General features: G+C 46.3%; 1 protein-coding gene across 1 annotated transcript in view; it reads right to left on the bottom strand.

The window, feature by feature from the left end:
* The window catches only part of TFCP2 (transcription factor CP2), a 62,258-nt gene that overhangs the window by 31,187 nt on the left and 14,538 nt on the right, over nt 1–16,533 (bottom strand). Inside the window, exons 2-3 of the mRNA XM_020784537.3 lie at nt 7,862–8,013; nt 7,031–7,107 (exon numbers count right to left, since the gene is read on the bottom strand). Of these exons, the coding sequence (XP_020640196.1) occupies nt 7,031–7,107; nt 7,862–8,013 (229 nt within the window). The remainder of the gene's footprint in view (nt 1–7,030; nt 7,108–7,861; nt 8,014–16,533) is intronic.

The following is a 16,533-nucleotide window of genomic DNA, read 5'->3' as shown; positions in this document are numbered from 1 at the left end:
AAAAAGAGCTATTTTGGATTATTTTCTGGTTGTTCTAGAGCAGCATCTTCATATGACTGATCTGGCATTATACTGATGGGTTATAAAACTGGATGTGATTTTAGTATGGTGTAGGCAATTCACATTCAAAGTCTCATTCACATGCAACACGGATTATCAGAAGACTGGAAAACAAGCCCTATGAGAAAGACTGAAAGAACTGGGCATGTTTAGCCTTGAAAAAAGAAGACCGAAGGGAGATAAGATAGCACTTTTTAAATACTTGGAAGGGTAGTCAGAGGAGGGACATGATCTGTTCTCAATCATCCCAGAGGGCAGGACAGAGTAGACACGTTCTAGATGAACGGTATATAAATCTAATCAATCAATCAATCATGTATTAATGAGTTCAAATGACAGGAAGACAGATTTTGGCTGAGTATCAGGTAAAGCATTTTAGAACTGTTAGAGCAGTGCAACAATGGAACCAATGACCTCAGGAGGTGGTGAGCGTTCCAAGGCTGGAGGCATTCAAGAGAAAACGGGACAACCATCTGTCAGATCTGCTTTGACTTGGATCCCTGCCTTGAACAGGGGGTTGGACTCGATGGCCTTACAGGCCACTTCCAACGCAATTATTCTATGATTTCTGCTCATAGCTAGGAGGACATGGACCTATACTGTACTGAATGTAAAACCTAAAATCCAAAATAAACTGTAAAGGCTCAAAGTACTGTATGTTTAACCAGCTAGGTCATGCTTATGGGCACATCACTTGATCCATCTTCTGCATTACTGTCCATCAGCAGAAAATGTAAGCAGTTTTTTTTCTAAGGCAAGATGAGAGTTCTACCCGTGTCTGAACTACAATAACCACCCATACTTCCAACCTATCATTTGATCTTTGAAATGATGAAGAGATGACCGCGGAGGAGAGCCATCTCTTAAATGATTGGAAATCCCTGGAAGCATGTGCTTTTCTAGGGAAGGAACTTTAGTTTAAAAGCATAAGGAAAAAACATGGAAGAGACTATTCTCCCCCACCCTCCGGGTTCTTCTGCTGACTCTCAAAAAGAGAACCTCTTAAATACATAGGATCCATATTCATGAAAAAGGGGGTACATGAACATTCTATGTTTTGTTTCACATTTTGGTTTTGTCTGTCAAATCCACTGGGAAAGTTTTCAGCCCACAGCATTGGGAGGGCTGCTATAAGTAAGCCAGTGCTGCAGGTGCCTCCTTCACATTTCACCAGTCGCCCACAGGAAGTGGGGCCACTACTGCCCAGCTCAGTGCTTGGCAGTGACAACAACAGCAGAAGGAAAAGGGGGCTGCTGTAGGACGAGTCTTGGAAGCAGCTCTGGTGTTGACTGAGTGCTATGCTTTTGTGGAATCCACTATAAGGGGTTCCATGTGCCATTCTTTCCTTGCCACACGTTCTTCTTCCCATTCTGACCACCCGAGTGTTGGATTTCAGCCATCTTCACTGTTAAGTGGGCCCTCATTCTCTTTGCTGCAGTTCTCCCCATCCACCCCCAGCCAGAAGACATTTTCAGACAGGTCTAGGCTAGAGTTTCTGTAACGGACATAAATGGGGAAAGCAGAACAAAAGGACCTGGAAGAAATGACCCTTTCCATGTTGAACAGAAGGACCGGTGCACAAAAAACCCCGAAACTAAAGAAGCACCCTCCTAAAAGAAACTGAAATGAAACAAAACAAAACATTTTTGCCACACATATTCCCAGAGCCTTTTACAGCCCTGACCACTCATAATCAAAAGGGTGAGGTGTTCTTTTTGTTTCTTTTTTTAAATAAAAATTAACAATGCCAATATTAACCAGTACATGCATTCATATATTTCTGTGCTTTTCCTCCCTCCCTTCCTCTATCCTCCACAGCAGAGTCATATCCAAAATCTATATGATGCTTCTTTCCCAACAAAATAATACTCCTATTCCAAGGATGTCATAAAGATGAACAAATCCTTTGTGCTTTGGGGCAGCAGTCCCCAACCTTTTTAGCCCTGCGGACTGGCTGGTGAAGGCGAGGGACCCCCCTGTGTGTGCGTGTGTGTGCGAAGGAGCGCTCTTTCGGGAAGGCACATGCTCGTGCGCATGCGCAAAAGAGCAAGGGGCACTCATACGGGCACATGCACACTTGTGTGCATGCACAAAGGGCGGCACGGTATTCGCAGGCATAAACGGGCTGTGCAGGGGGGAGTGCATGTAGGGGTGAGGGGCGGAGGTCGGTCTCCGCGGCCCAGTCTGGCTCAGGCCACGGACTGGCACAGGGGTTGTGAACCTCTGCTTTGGGGAGTGCCTTGTTGTCCATTCCATTCACGTAAACAACAACAGGCTGCCAATTTGTTGCAAAAGAAGCCAAGTGTTTTATCCCTTTAGCTATGTGCCATTTGGCGATTCCTTTGTCTTGCAGTGTTATCTGCTATACCATGCTGTGATTGATACTGACTTTATATTCTTCCACTTCTTAGCTTCCAAAGTCAACTTTAGTAATTGGGAACAGTGCTTTCTCACAGCCCTTGAACTAAAGAGCTCAAACCTCAGAAACCTTATAATTATGGGAAGCCAACATATTGGAGTCACTTCAGAGTGCAGTGTGGGAGGAAGAAGCTAGGAAAGATAGCTGGTATCTCTAAACTCTGTGTATTCTTGCCACCTCTTCTTGATGTCTTCTGCTTCTGTTAGGTCCCTCCCTTTTTTGTCCTTTATCATGTCCATCTTTGCACAAAATATTCCTCTAATTGGAGATATTAGAGGAACATTTTGTGCAAAGATGGACATGATAAAGGACAAAAATGGGAGGGACCTAACAGAAGCAGAAGACATCAAGAAGAGGTGGCAAGAATACACAGAGGAATTATATCAGAAAGATTTGGATATCCTGGACAACCCAGACAATGTAGTTGCTGACCTGGAGCCAGACATCCTGGAGAGTGAAGTCAAGTGGGCCTTAGAAAGCCTGGCTAACAACAAGACCAGTGGAGGTGATGGCATTCCAGTTGAACTATTTAAAATCTTAAAAGATGATGCTGTTAAGGTGCTACATTCAATATGCCAGCAAGTTTGGAAAACTCAACAGTGGCCGGAGGACTGGAAAAAGATCAGTCTACATCTCAATCCTAAAGAAGGGCAGTGCCAAAGAATGCTCCAACTACCGTACAATTGCACTCATTTCACACGTTAGCAAGGTTATGCTCAAAATCTACAAGGTAGGCTTCAGCAGTATGTGGACTGAGAACTCCCAGAAGTACAAGCTGGATTCCGAAGGGGCCAAGGAACTAGAGACCAAATTGCTAATATGCGCTGGATTATGGAGAAAGCCAGAGAGTTCCAGAAAAATATCTACTTCTGCTTCATTGACTATGCAAAAGCCTTTGACTGTGTGGACCACAGCAAACTATGGCAAGTCCTTAAAGAAATGGGAGTGCCTGACCACCTTATCCATCTTCTGAGAAACCTATATGTGGGACAGGAAGCAACAGTTAGAACTGGATATCGAACAATTGATTGGTTCAAAATTGGGAAAGGAGTACGACAAAGCTGTACAGTGGTGCCCCGCATAGCGACGTTAATCCGTTCCAGGATTAACGTCGCTATATGGAAACATCATTAAACGGAACTAAAGAGCCCATAGAAACGCATTAAAACACGATTAATGCGTTCCTATGGGCTTAAAACTCACCGTTGATTGAAGATCCTCCATAGGGGCAGCCATTTTCGGTGCCTCTTAAGCGAGGAATCCGTCCAGAAAACAGCGACGGCCATTTTGAAACCGCTGATCAGCTGGCTTCCCCCTACCCAGTTCCCACCCACCCCAGTCCCCGATGCTGGGAGGCGCGCATAGCCGGGGCTTGCTATCTCTCCCGGCTTGCCCCCACCCCCCTCACCGATGCCGGGAAGAAAGTGCAGCCAGGGCTTGCTATCTCTCCTGGCTTGCCCCCACCCTCCTCGCCGATGCTGGGAGGCGCGCACAGCCGGGGCTTGCTCTCCCTCCCTCCTTCCCCCCACCTCAGTTCCCGATGCCTGGAGGAGAGCGCGTCCGGGGCTTGCTATCCCTCCCTCCTTCCTCCCACCTCAGTCCCCAATGCCTGGAGGAGAGCACGCCCGGGGCTTGCTCTCTCTCCCAGCTTGCCCCCACCCCCCTTGCCGATGCCGGGAAGAGAGCGCAACCAGGGCTTGCTTTCTCTCCCGGCTTGCCCCCACCCCACTCGCCGATGCTGGGAGGCGTGCACAGCCAGGGCTTGCTCTCCCTCCTGGCTTCCTCCCACCTCAGTCCCCGATCCCGGGAAGGGAGAGCAGCCGGGGCTTGCTCTCCCTCCCTCCTTCCCCCTACCCCAGATCCCGATGCCCAGAGGAGAGCGCGGCCGGGGCTTGCTCTCCCTCCCTCCTTCCCCCCACCTCAGTCCCCGATCCCAGGAAGGGAGAGCAGCCGGGGCTTGCTCTCCCTCCCTCCTCCCTCCCACCTCAGTCCCCAATGCCTGGAGGAGAGCACGCCCAGGGCTTGCTTTCTCTCCCAGCTTGCCCCCACCCCACTCGCCGATGCTGGGAGGCGTGCACAGCCGGGGCTTGCTCTCCCTCCCTCCTTCCCCCTACCCCAGATCCCGATGCCCAGAGGAGAGCGCGGCCGGGGCTTGCTCTCCCTCCCTTCTTCCCCTCCACCTCAGTCCCCGATCCCGGGAAGGGAGCTCAGCTGGGGCTTGCTCTCCCTCCCGGCTTCCCTCCACCCCAGTCGCCACCGCCGGTAAGCTGGGGGAAGGTATGGGGAAAAATCGCAAAGCGATTTTCCCCCATAGAGAACATCGCAATACGATCGCAAAAGCGATCGCAAAAACTTCTTCGGTATGCGGATTCGTCATTAAACGAGGCGCCCGTTAAGCGAGGCACCACTGTATATTGTCTCCCTGCTTGTTTAACTTATATGCAGAATACATCATGCGGAAGGCTGGACTGGAGGCATCCCAAGCCGGAATTAAGACTGCCGGAAGAAATATCAACAACCTCAGATATGCAGATGATACCACTCTGATGGCAGAAAGTGAGGAGGAATTAAAGATCCTTGTCATGAGGGTGAAAGAGGAGAGTGCAAAAAAATGGTCTGAAGCTCAACATCAAAAAAACTAAGATCATGGCCACTGGTCCCATCACCTCCTGGGAAATAGAAGGGGAAGAAATGGAGGCAGTGACAGATTTTACTTTCTTGGGCTCTATGATCACTGCAGACAGAGACAGCAGCCACGAAATTAAAAGACGCCTGCTTCTTGGGAGGAAAGCGATGACAAACTTTGACAGCATCTTAAAAAGCAGAGACATCACCTTGCCAACAAAAGTCCAAATAGTCAAAGCTATTGTTTTTCCTGTAGTGATGTATGGAAGTGAGAGCTGGACCATAAAGAAAGCTGACTGCCGAAGAATTGATACCTTTGAATTGTGGTGCTGGAGGAGGCTCTTGAGAATCCCCTGGACTGCAAGGAGAACAAACCTATCAATTCTAAAGGAAATCAACCCTGAGTGCTCACTGGAAGGACAGATCCTGAAGCTGAGGCTCCAATACTTTGGCCATCTCATGAGAAGAGAAGACTCCTTGGAAAAGACCTTGATGTTGGGAAAGTGTGGACAGTGTCATTGAAGCAACCAAGATGAATTTGACACAACTGTGGGAGGCACTGGAAGATAAGAGGACCTGGCATGCTCTGGTCCATGGGGTCACGAAGAGTCGTACACAACTAAATGACTAGACGACAATCTCTAGACTAAACACCCCAATGGAGGGGTCTGATGCCTCTGGATATAGAACACACAGGGATAAAAACACTTTCTTCCAATGGCTCAGGCAATGAGACAGCCACTGCATGAGCCCTGCATAATACTCTCCACCATGACCAGTCCCTGTTTTTTGTTCACAAAGGCGGTTGCTCAAACTCTCTCTGCCTGGAAACCACTGAGATCACAGTAAATACTGTTGTCCTATGCCCCAAGAGCTTTACACTAACACGGCAGGACCACTGCTGTAGGACAAAAGCTTGGATCGATAATCTTGTTCAAGCCCAAACAGCAGCTAGAAACCAAGAGCCACTGTGCAACTCCAAAGACAAGTCACCTTTTAATCAAGAATTTATGGAACTGCGTAGGATACACTGGGGCATTGCCAACATCTTCCACTCTTTTTGGCTCCTGTCCAGAATACTGCAAAATTTGTTTCATATAGAAAAGCTAAAATCAGAAATGACAGAATGCCTACACCAGCCTGGAATAAGTTGATCTACAATGCAGCACAGTTGCACCTGATGATAATCTCAGTCTAAAGCAGGCAACACTTGCAATGGCTCTCATTAAACGTTGGCCACTGGTGCCATCTCTCTCTTCACCTCCACACAACACAGAAGTCGTGCCCCACAGAAAGTCAGTAAGATGTCTGGCAATATTCCATCACCACTCTAACCACCCTTTGTGGAAAACTCTGCATAATAAAACAGCAGGTCATACAGCTGAACCACTGATTCAACACTACCTATCATGCTTTCTGTCAGGAGATCCTTTGGTCTAAAAAACCAAAGAGAAAGATGGGAATTTGCTCTAGTTTGAGCTAGTCTTTTGGCTCTTTGAAACTCAGATGACTTGATCTTTCAAAACTGCCATGTGAGATTTTATCCAATTTGAATGAGTAGCTGGTATATAAGCTTTAGCTGGAATCAGTAGTGAGACATTATTTTTTGTTTTGTTTCTGTTTCCCTCCGAGGGGCTCCATTCCACAGACTTCCTTCCATGGCATAGACCTCTTACATACTAAAATATCCTCTGCTTACTTTGTAGCATCCCACTGTTATTTGGTTTCTTTTAAAAGGCTGCTATGTCTAACAGCAACCAGACCGTAATGAACAAGAAGTTGCACCAAACACACTTGCAGATTTTAGAGACCACTGGAATTACATGTACGGTAACAGTGCACATGATTGTCAGTATCTACCGGACAAGCATCTCTCTGACCCATTAGGGGCCTTTGGGGGGAGGATAGATTATCACAGACACTCACTTTTACAAGCTTCCCATTTAGTTCAGGTAACTCTCCCATCTTTCGGTTGTCGAGCATTCTGATTTCATAAGACTGACCTGAGAAAAAGAGATTCATGTTACCACAAAAACACCAATTCACTCTTCTTCAGTTCACAGTGTGATGCATCAAAAGAAATGGAAGCAGCTGATAGCATCCTTTGTATGTTGGGTGTACTTCTACTAATATCTGGAGCACTTCTGGAGGTGATGAAACATGAGGACATGTCCATATATTCATTCATGTAGCTTTTTAAGAACACTTTCTTTATGAGTGACATTACTGTGGAATTGCTGAGGGATGCTAAGAATTTCTTGGGGGAAAAGGGTGATCAACCAAGAATTACTAAAACAAATTAAGACCAAGAGATCATTAAATTTCATAAGACACAGAAAACTAGAATGCTTCAGTCACATAACAAGAAACAAACGGTCAGATTGTTACGAATGATTGTTCAACATAAAAGAAAGGAGAAATTAGAACAACTTATTGGCTGATCAACTTTGTAAGCTGGCTTGGATGCTGCTCAACTAACCTTAGTACACCCATGACAGTGCACAACTTCCAGTAGGAGGGCAAGAACCAGAATCTCTTCCAGTTAATTTCATTATTTTGAAAGTTTTGCTGGATGACACCACAACAGTATTTCAGGGAAGTAAGCAAACAGACGAATACAGGCTTCTGTTCACCTCTTCGCCATTCACCCCTCCAGTTTCAGACCCCCAAGTGATCAATGAAGATTTGAGTATGCCACATTAATATGCAAAACTGTTCCTGCCCGCCCAATATTCTGACAACAGACAAACAGTTCACCTTGATTGAGATAGGTGAGAGTCTCATCATGGAGTTTCACAGCAGGGGAAGTGGCCGCACACAAGACATACTGGAACGGCAAGATTTTGTTCTCGTTCTCAGGAGGCAGACTGGATTCTTCTTGCTTAAAGATGGGCAGAGCAAGGACATCACTACAAGACAAGCAAGCAAGGCAATGGTTTTTGTTAGTCTTAGCTTTAAGTCTTCATTTTAACGTTACCGTCCACATCTGATTAAACTGAGCAAATTCATACACAGCACCAAAGTTGTTAGGACAATAATTTATTTTCTGTATCATTATGCATAAAGTATTAAATAGGGAGACGGCATGGTGAACAATATTCACCCTATGTCTCAGCTTCTATCCAGCACATGACTCCAAAGTTTTATGACCCCAAGACACTCCAGAGAGAAGGCACAGAGATCACCAAAACCAGCAAAATACAATACCAAAAGTAGCCAGAATTCTACTTCCACTTTCAAAAAATGGGGAAAAGGGTGTGTTGAACACTGCAGGGTGAGTGTGACCTACTTAAAAGAAGAACTGTGCCTCTTGAGGGCTTCCAGGAATAAAAAGTCATCCCCCCTCTTCGTCTTTTATTGCACCAGTAAGGGAGGGTCAAGGAAAATACAGAAGCTGCAGAAAGAGAGTGGCACTTTGCCTACCCCAGTCTAGCAAGAAAAACTTCATGCCTGCAATCTTTCTGGAGGCCATCTGACCAGGCTATGTGGGTCACATGCAACATGAACGGTTCTGCTCTCCACACCCAGCAACCCTTGCCATAACAGCAGTTTTGATTTGGAGAAAGACATAAAATGCATAATTAATTTGGCACTGAGAGGCTCCTAGAAAGATCTCATTAGCTCAAAGACCACAGTTAATCCACTGATTTTAACTGGGTGTAATTTAAATGTCGCAGTGATCATAACCATATCAAACTATCCAGCTGTTTTTCTGGCTAATTTATTCCTAAATGTGGGGGGAAAGAACTTGAATTAGTGCTTCAAAACTGTGATTCAGAAATGTTCAATGCCTTGTGACACTCCATGGCAGGGAATTGGCTGAAGAGGCTGTGCGGCATATGCTTCCCAACTCTGGCCTCTGCTAGAAGCTCCATGAAACAGATTCCTTTCAAATGAAGAGCTACGACTGGCATGTTTTAAATAAGAGAGTCAGCAGTGAGACTGACTGATTGATCAGCTTTATTCCAAAATAAATACTTAAACCATAGGGATGGGTCCTGGAATACGTTTGCACACAGCTTGGTGAAAGGAGTGCCTTACCTAAGGACTATGAAGTCTGATGGACAGATCATGAACATTTCAACTCAGACATCTGCATAGAAATCTCAGTTCTGTAAGGGAATTACAGGGCGACATACAGTCAGTATGTGCCCCCCTCAGATGTTGCGGGACTGCAACTTTCCAGACATCTTAACTAGTGGTGAGAACAATGAGAGTTGTAGTCCAACTGCATGGACTGGGGGTACTGGTGACAAAAATTGCTCAGACCAGCTCTAGGTATTTCTAACACAGTTTTGCTTTTTCTACATGAGAAGAGCTGTAAAGGTTCCTCCCCAAAAGATGCAGTGTTTTCCCTGAAGCCTCAGAAAACCAAGAACATCTGTTAACTAAAGATTTGTGCTGTGATGCTGTTCTGAGGAGGTTTAAAACTGTTTGCTCATCACAGAGATTAGTGAAGATTACTAGAAATTCATTAACTAGAATTCTAAATCATCGTAGATACAGCAGTTTACCTCTTTGCACCAAATGTGCTTGGAAACACTAGTTCATAGTCTATCACAGTACTGGAAAATGTCTGCCACCTTTTGGAAATGGCTCTGTGCCACCTGTTTTACTTGCACATTGGGCCACTAGCCTAGAGTTCTAATAAAACATGGGAGTTTGTTCAACTAAAGAAAACTGCAGCTTTAGCCTTTCAGAGGGCCAGCAGCACATTCCACAGAGGCTGAAGAAAGCAACAACCTCTGCCACTCAGATGAAAGCCAGAAACTATATTGTGTGAAAACACAGAGAGAACAATGAAGAATCTGCACTCCAGGGAGGTCATGTGGACAAGGATTTCCAAGATTCATTGAGATAGCAAACTGGCCAAAAATAACTACAGATGACCTTGATCTTAGTGCAAAGAGATCTGTGGCAACTGTAATGAGGCAATGCCCATACTTCTCTCATATAACCCATAGGAGTAAACACACAGGAGGAAAGAGGGAGCCAGTATCAACACAGGAGCTGAGCTACAGGCTACAGATTTCAGAAAGGGTTAAGGCAAAGAGAAAAGACAGATTAAAATTCAGGACTGGTCTCTTCCAATAGCAGTAGGTGAAAAAAATACGGGCGGGACAGAGCACTCATGGGTGTCCTTTTCTCTTCCCCTTCTTTATTTCTCTTTCTGAATGTAATGCTTAGTGGACTGAACCCTGGCTGCCACCTGCATCTTCCACCTCTTTTAACGCAGGGAGCTCCCTCAGTGCTTAGAGACATATAAGGAATGTTGTTTTGAAATGGAATATTGACTCTTTCAAAAAAATGAAGTGACAAATCCAACACACACACAACCTGATAGCTTCCCGGTGTAAAGGAGTTACAGCAAATAGTGTTATACTTATTACTGGATGAAAAGTTGAATTTATATTGGGGAATAACCAAAACTGAGAGCAGTAATGTTTCTTTTCTCTACAGTTTAGCAAGGGAACGATCTGAACTTCAGCATAAAAAAGAGGTTACTTACCTATAACTCTGGTTCTTTGAGTGGTTATCTGTGAATTCACACTAATGGGCTTAATCTGCGCTTGTACAGAGGTCTCTGGAATATTCTAGAGGCTTGAGCCTGGCCAGGGTGCTTCGGCCATGACGGAGGCAACGGTCGCCCAGTGCTGGGAGAGTTGAGCTGGCCAGGTTTTGGCCGCTTGCCTCCCAGCTCGCCTCCCGCTTGCGCCGCGCCACCCATGGGCCCATGGCAGCAAATTCAAATGGTGGAGGGGGGTGAGGAGCGAGCAGGAGGCGAGTCGGGAGGGAAGCGGCCAAAGAAACCCTAGCCAGCTCCAGCCTCCAGGCGCTGGGTGACCACTGCCTCCGACCGCGGCGGCTAGGGACCCCTGGGAGGTCTCCCAGGGCTTCCCCGCCGCCATCAGAGACCTCCTGGGGGTCCAATTGCGGCGGCGGGAAAGGGAGGGAAATTTTAAATTGCCACCTCCCCTCGCCACCAACGGTTTGCATGGAATGAAAAAAAGGCAGGGGAAATTTGAATATCCCACCCTTTTCCCCTGCCTTTTTTTCGTTTGTAGGTCGAGGCTCCGTTCGCAAGTCGATGCAAATTCTGCGAACAGAGCCATTCGTAAGTCAAAATGTTTGTAGGTAGGGACGTTCATAAGTTGAGGTTCCACTGTAATGCCAACCAGGAAGAGTATCTTGAGGGAAAGGAGGTGCTCAGAGACGGTAGCAAGTGGTTCAAAAGGAGCACAGGTAAGCCGGTGAAGAACAAGAGGTAGAGACCATTGCGGGGAAGGTGCAGGAGCAGATGGACGCATATTGGAGACATCTCGAAGGGAGAGTTTCAATGTGGGATGACGAAAAAGCAGAGCAGCATCGGAATCTTGAGGTTAATGAGCTATTATAGCAGATAGGTAAACTTTGAGAGTAGAATGGGAGAGTTGTTTATGAAATAGATGGGAGAGAAATTGAAGGACTGCTTGCAGAGTCGTAGGATTGGTAGGAAGATGATGTTCGAGAGCACATTTGGTGAAAACAGTCCATTTATAGGAATACAGCTTAACAGTGGCAGGCTTTCAGCTGTTAGCTAAGTTGGTGTCTATCAAGGGATGAGAGGTAGCCGGAGGTAATCCATGGCGATGGAGTGGAGCATGGTGAACTATGGTTGTCTTGGCCGCCAAGGGGCAATGAGGATTGCGTTGGAGCGATCGTGGTGGATTTTGGCTATTGTTCTGAGAAGGAGAAGGATGTGGGCAAGAGACAGATGAGGTGTGTGGTCCAGTCTGCCATCAGTGCATTTCCGAGGGATCAGTGTCCCATGCCCACCCTTGAACAGAAGAGGGCACATTTGGAGTTTTGGGACGTGGCAAATATGTCAATTTGTGGTCAACTCCAGATCTTGTAAAGGTGGAGAAATACGGACTGGTCTGGGTATGCAGTCAAAACAACGCGGTGGTATTGTTGGTTGTAACTTGAACGGCATGGCCGAGAATGATTGGTTTGAAGGCTCGGGAGGCTTTAAAAACGGCTAAGAGCTTGAGATAGTTTGAAGAGCCCGCTCTCCGTGGGACCAGGTAGCATGGATATGAAGGTTGTTGAATGTGCCCCCTCATCCATTAGGGCTTGCATCGGTGGTGATCTGAAGTGATGGTTGAAGAGGAGCAAAGGGCCGTCCGATGAACAGGTTGGATGGAGTGTCCCACCAGAGGAGCTGAGAAAAGAGCTCGGGGGTGACCTGGAGAAGTTTGGACAGTGGGTCTGTCATACGGTCAAATAGGGACAGATACCATGATTGTAGAGAGCACATCTTTAGCCTGGCGTGTTGAATGGTCGACATGGTAGAGGCCATAAAGCCTATGAGACATTGAGCTGAATGCGACGAAGGCATGAGGAAGGAATTGACTGATGAGTGTGTGAAATTTGATTGCTCTTTCTAGAGGAAAAAAGACTCTTGCCTTGGTAGAGTTGAGGACTGCACCTAGTAGACAATTCGTTATATGGGAGTAAGAATGGATTTTTCGTTTATTTTGAGGTCCAGATCCGCAAGAAATTGTCAACTGGATATCCTTTAAAGCTTGAGAGTGTGAAGGGGAAACTATCAGCAAGTCGTCTATGTATGGGAAGATGGAGATTCCCAGAGTACGCAGGTGGGCTGCTATAGGTGCCATACATTTTACAAATACTCTTGGTGCTGTAGAGAGGATGAAGGGAAGGGCTTTGAATTTGTAAGCATGGGGCCCTACGGCGAATCTGAGGAATTTGTGATGGTCTTGGCGAATTGTAATGTGGAAGTACACATTGCTTAAATCCAGGAGCCTCATGGTGCAGTGGTTAAACTGCTGTACTGCAGCCAAAACTATGCTCACGACCTGGGGTTCAATCCTAGGCAGTTGACTCAGCCTTCTATCCTTCCGGTAAAATGAGTACCCAGCTTGCAGCCTGCATAATTAACTTGTAAACCGCCCAGAGAGTGCTTGAAGCACTATGGGGCAGTATATAAGCAGCACACTTTACTTTGCTTTACTTTTATAACTGCAGACCAGTTGTCTTGTTGAAGAATGGATAGGATTCATTCTAATGTGACCATACAGAAACATCTCTGATTGATATAGTAGTTGAGGTCCCGAAGGTAGAGAATAGGTTGTAGACTGCCGTCTTGTTTTGGGATGGTAAAGTAGTGGGAGAAGAACCCTGGATCGTCTTCTCATAAGTGATATGGTGTACTTTAGGAGAAGAGATTGAATTTCTTGTTTGAGAGCAACGGACGGTGAGGTTAGAATGATTCTTGGTGGAGGTGGATAACTGAGTTCTATGGCATAACCTGCAGTGACGATAGTGAGAACCCAGGAGTCGGTGGTGATAGATGCCCAAGATGGACGACGGGCTGAAAGACAAGCGGTGGTGGAAGGAGAAAGTTACGTTGAGTGGATCTGGGGGATGAGGAAGTCAAAGACTCTGTTTTTGTTTCTTGTCAGGGCGACAGAAAGGCTGTTTGGGGCGGCGACGTTGCACTATGTGTTTAGGTTGGAAGGAAGGAGCATGCTGTGAATGATACCTATTTTTGTCCGCAAATGATCTGGATTGTTGGTAAGAGTAAGGGCGACGCCACTGATATCGTTGTGGTTTGTAGTATGGTTGGGTGTTACAGTGGTGCCTCGCTTAACAAGTGCCTCGTATAGTGACGAATCCGCATAGCGATCCCTTTTCCGGGATCGCTAATGCGGGGGCATCGCGTCGGCCTCTATGGCCAAAACTCGCATAGCGAAGATCGGTAAGCGTTTCGCTTACCGACCTTCACTTTGCAACCCATGGATCAGCTGTTTGGCAGGTCCAAAATGGCTGCCGGAACAGCCGAAATGGCCGCACGCAGCGTTTTCGCGCCCTCCCCTCGCTTACCGAGGGCACGAAAATGGCTGCCGGCTATGGGAAGACTTCGTTAAACGGTGAGTTTTCTGCCGATTTGGAACGCATTAAACATCATTTAATGCGTTCCAATGGCTTTTTTTGTTCCGTTTAACGAAGTATTCACATAGCGAAGGTTAATCCGGAACGGATTAACCTCGCTATGCGAGGCACCACTGTATATGATCATGCTGTCTTTTTCAACTTTTGCAGATTATCCGGTATGTCATCGGTCTTTTGGTCGAATAGACCGGTACCATTGAACGCTAAGTCTTCAATTCTCATGCGAGCATCATCTGAGATGTGTGCAGATCATAGCCAGGCATGTCTACAGAGGGCTATAGCAGTAGCCGTGTGCCTAGATGATACTTCAATAATATGTCTGGCTGTGATACGCTCCTGACGTGTGAGGGCCATGACTTCTTGGTGGAAAGCGAGGCCACAAGGTTTGTATTCTCCTGAAGCCGACTGCAGCGATGGGAGAGCCTTGTTCCAGAGATAACGATGATAAGCTCCCATAGCTGTGAGATAATTGGCAGCGTGGAAAGTAAATGAGGCAAGGGAGTAGATCCTACACCCTTCCTTCCTTGTTATTCGGTGTGGTGCTGGAACAGTTTCATGCCCTGTTTTGAGTGGCATCCACGATGACCGAATTGGGAGGTGAATGTTTGGAGAGGAAAGTAGTATTCTCTCCATGTGTCTTGCAAAGATTTTTGATTTTACGGGACATTTGTGGAACAGATGATGGTTTAGACCAAGTTTGTTTAATGAGGTCTAATAATGAAGGGATACACTCATAATCAGAGGTGGAGTTTGTTCTTCATTAATGTCTTCAAAAACTTTATCTGATTGGGTTTGAACAGGTTGCTGCGCATAAAATTCCATAGCCTTGGCAATTTGAAGGACCAGCTGAGAATAGGAAGAGAAGTCATCAGATGATGATGGAGGGTTAACCTGATTGACATCCAAATGTGGTGTAGGCAGATTAGGGGGGATTCCTGTCCTGGTACAGAGTAGAAGCCTCTGAATAGTATGACTGAGAAGATGAGGTTGGAGAGGTAGGACGGTACCATGGGATGGAGGTGGAAAGAGGTTCTCGAAGATCATGATGATGTCTAGCAGGAGCCTGTTGGGCTGGTATGGAAACAGATTGATGTTTAGAGTATTTCTCATAATGAGAATGCACGGTACTGGAAGGTAGGGGTGGAGGTCCAATGTAAGTGGTAGTTGCTTGTACCGAGGGAGGCTGTGGTTGAGTGGAAACAGAGGCTTGTGCGACTCGTGGCACTGTCTGGACGGAGGTCCGGTGTTGTTTCGGTACCATAGGTTGTTCTTGGAGAGGCTTGGGCTGAGGTCTCTTGTGAGGTCTGTGGGACTTCGGTACTGGAGGGGGTGGTACGGAGTCATCATCAGACAAGGAACGGTAGAAGCCATGATACCGTGATTGGTATCAAGGAAAAGGTAAGGACTCGGAGAAGTCAGATTGGTAATAGTATCGGCGTTGAGGGTGTCGACAGTGAGCATAGAAGCTGAGCTTGGGTTGATAATACCGATATGCTTGATGTCGAGAGCGTTTGAATGTAGGGTCATAATATTGTGGAGGTTCATAGAGAGTGATCCATTTGGAGTGGCGATACCGAGTAGAAGACTCTTGAGATGCCAGAGACCCAGTTATATTAATGGGTCATATGGGATCGGCATCGGAGTGGCACATCTGCAATGTGTGATGGGAAAACTGCGCAGAGGTGAAATGTCGGGCACTGGGTACACCAACTCAGAATCGCCCAAGGAAACAGAGCAACCCGAAGACAAGGGGCTTGATTGTGGCGATTCAGGCATGATGGTAATGTTAATGGGATTGAGCACAGAAGATGGAGAACATGCGATTAATGGAGATGGATGTTGACCAAACGGAGGAAGAAGGGTCTCTTCCGGAGAATCAAAGCGGATTGTAGGCTGGTTCTGTAATGGTGCTGGATCCAGTATCGGTCTGTGTCTGGAAGGATGAGGGCTGATGGAAGATTTCTTTTGTTTTTTTGATCTGGCGAGGTCCAATATCAAAGGAGATTTTGGTACCATGATGGACTTAGTTGAACTGGGAGGTTTGGGCTTTGATTTTGGTTTAGTTTTAGAAATCAATTTAGCTGTCGGAGAAACGGTAGATGGACCAGAGATTGTTTCGGGGGTTTAGACATTTGGGATGGTTCTATAGTTTGAGCTGGTTGTAAGGAACGTTACCAGAGGAATGACCGAAGACGTTGTAGTCGTAGCTTAAGTGCATGTTTGGTAAAGTTTTTGCAGAATTGACAAGTGGAGGGTTGGTGAGATTCTCTCAGACAGAAAAGACAGAGTTTGTGGCTATCTGAAAAGGGAACCTTGCTGTAGCACGAGATACAGTTTTTGAACAGGGAAGGGGGACAGTAGGGGAAATTGAAGGAAAGTCTCTTACAATTTCCTTGATTGAAGAAGATAGAGAATCAATAAAAAGTTTGTAACTCTTTTCAGATATCAATAAAGATGAACGGTAGTTCAATGAG

This window comes from Pogona vitticeps, chromosome 2 (assembly GCF_051106095.1).
Source record: "Pogona vitticeps strain Pit_001003342236 chromosome 2, PviZW2.1, whole genome shotgun sequence".
Lineage (NCBI taxonomy): Eukaryota > Metazoa > Chordata > Lepidosauria > Squamata > Agamidae > Pogona > Pogona vitticeps.
Note: the sequence above shows the minus strand (reverse complement) of the source record. Positions and strands in the feature narration are given on the sequence as shown.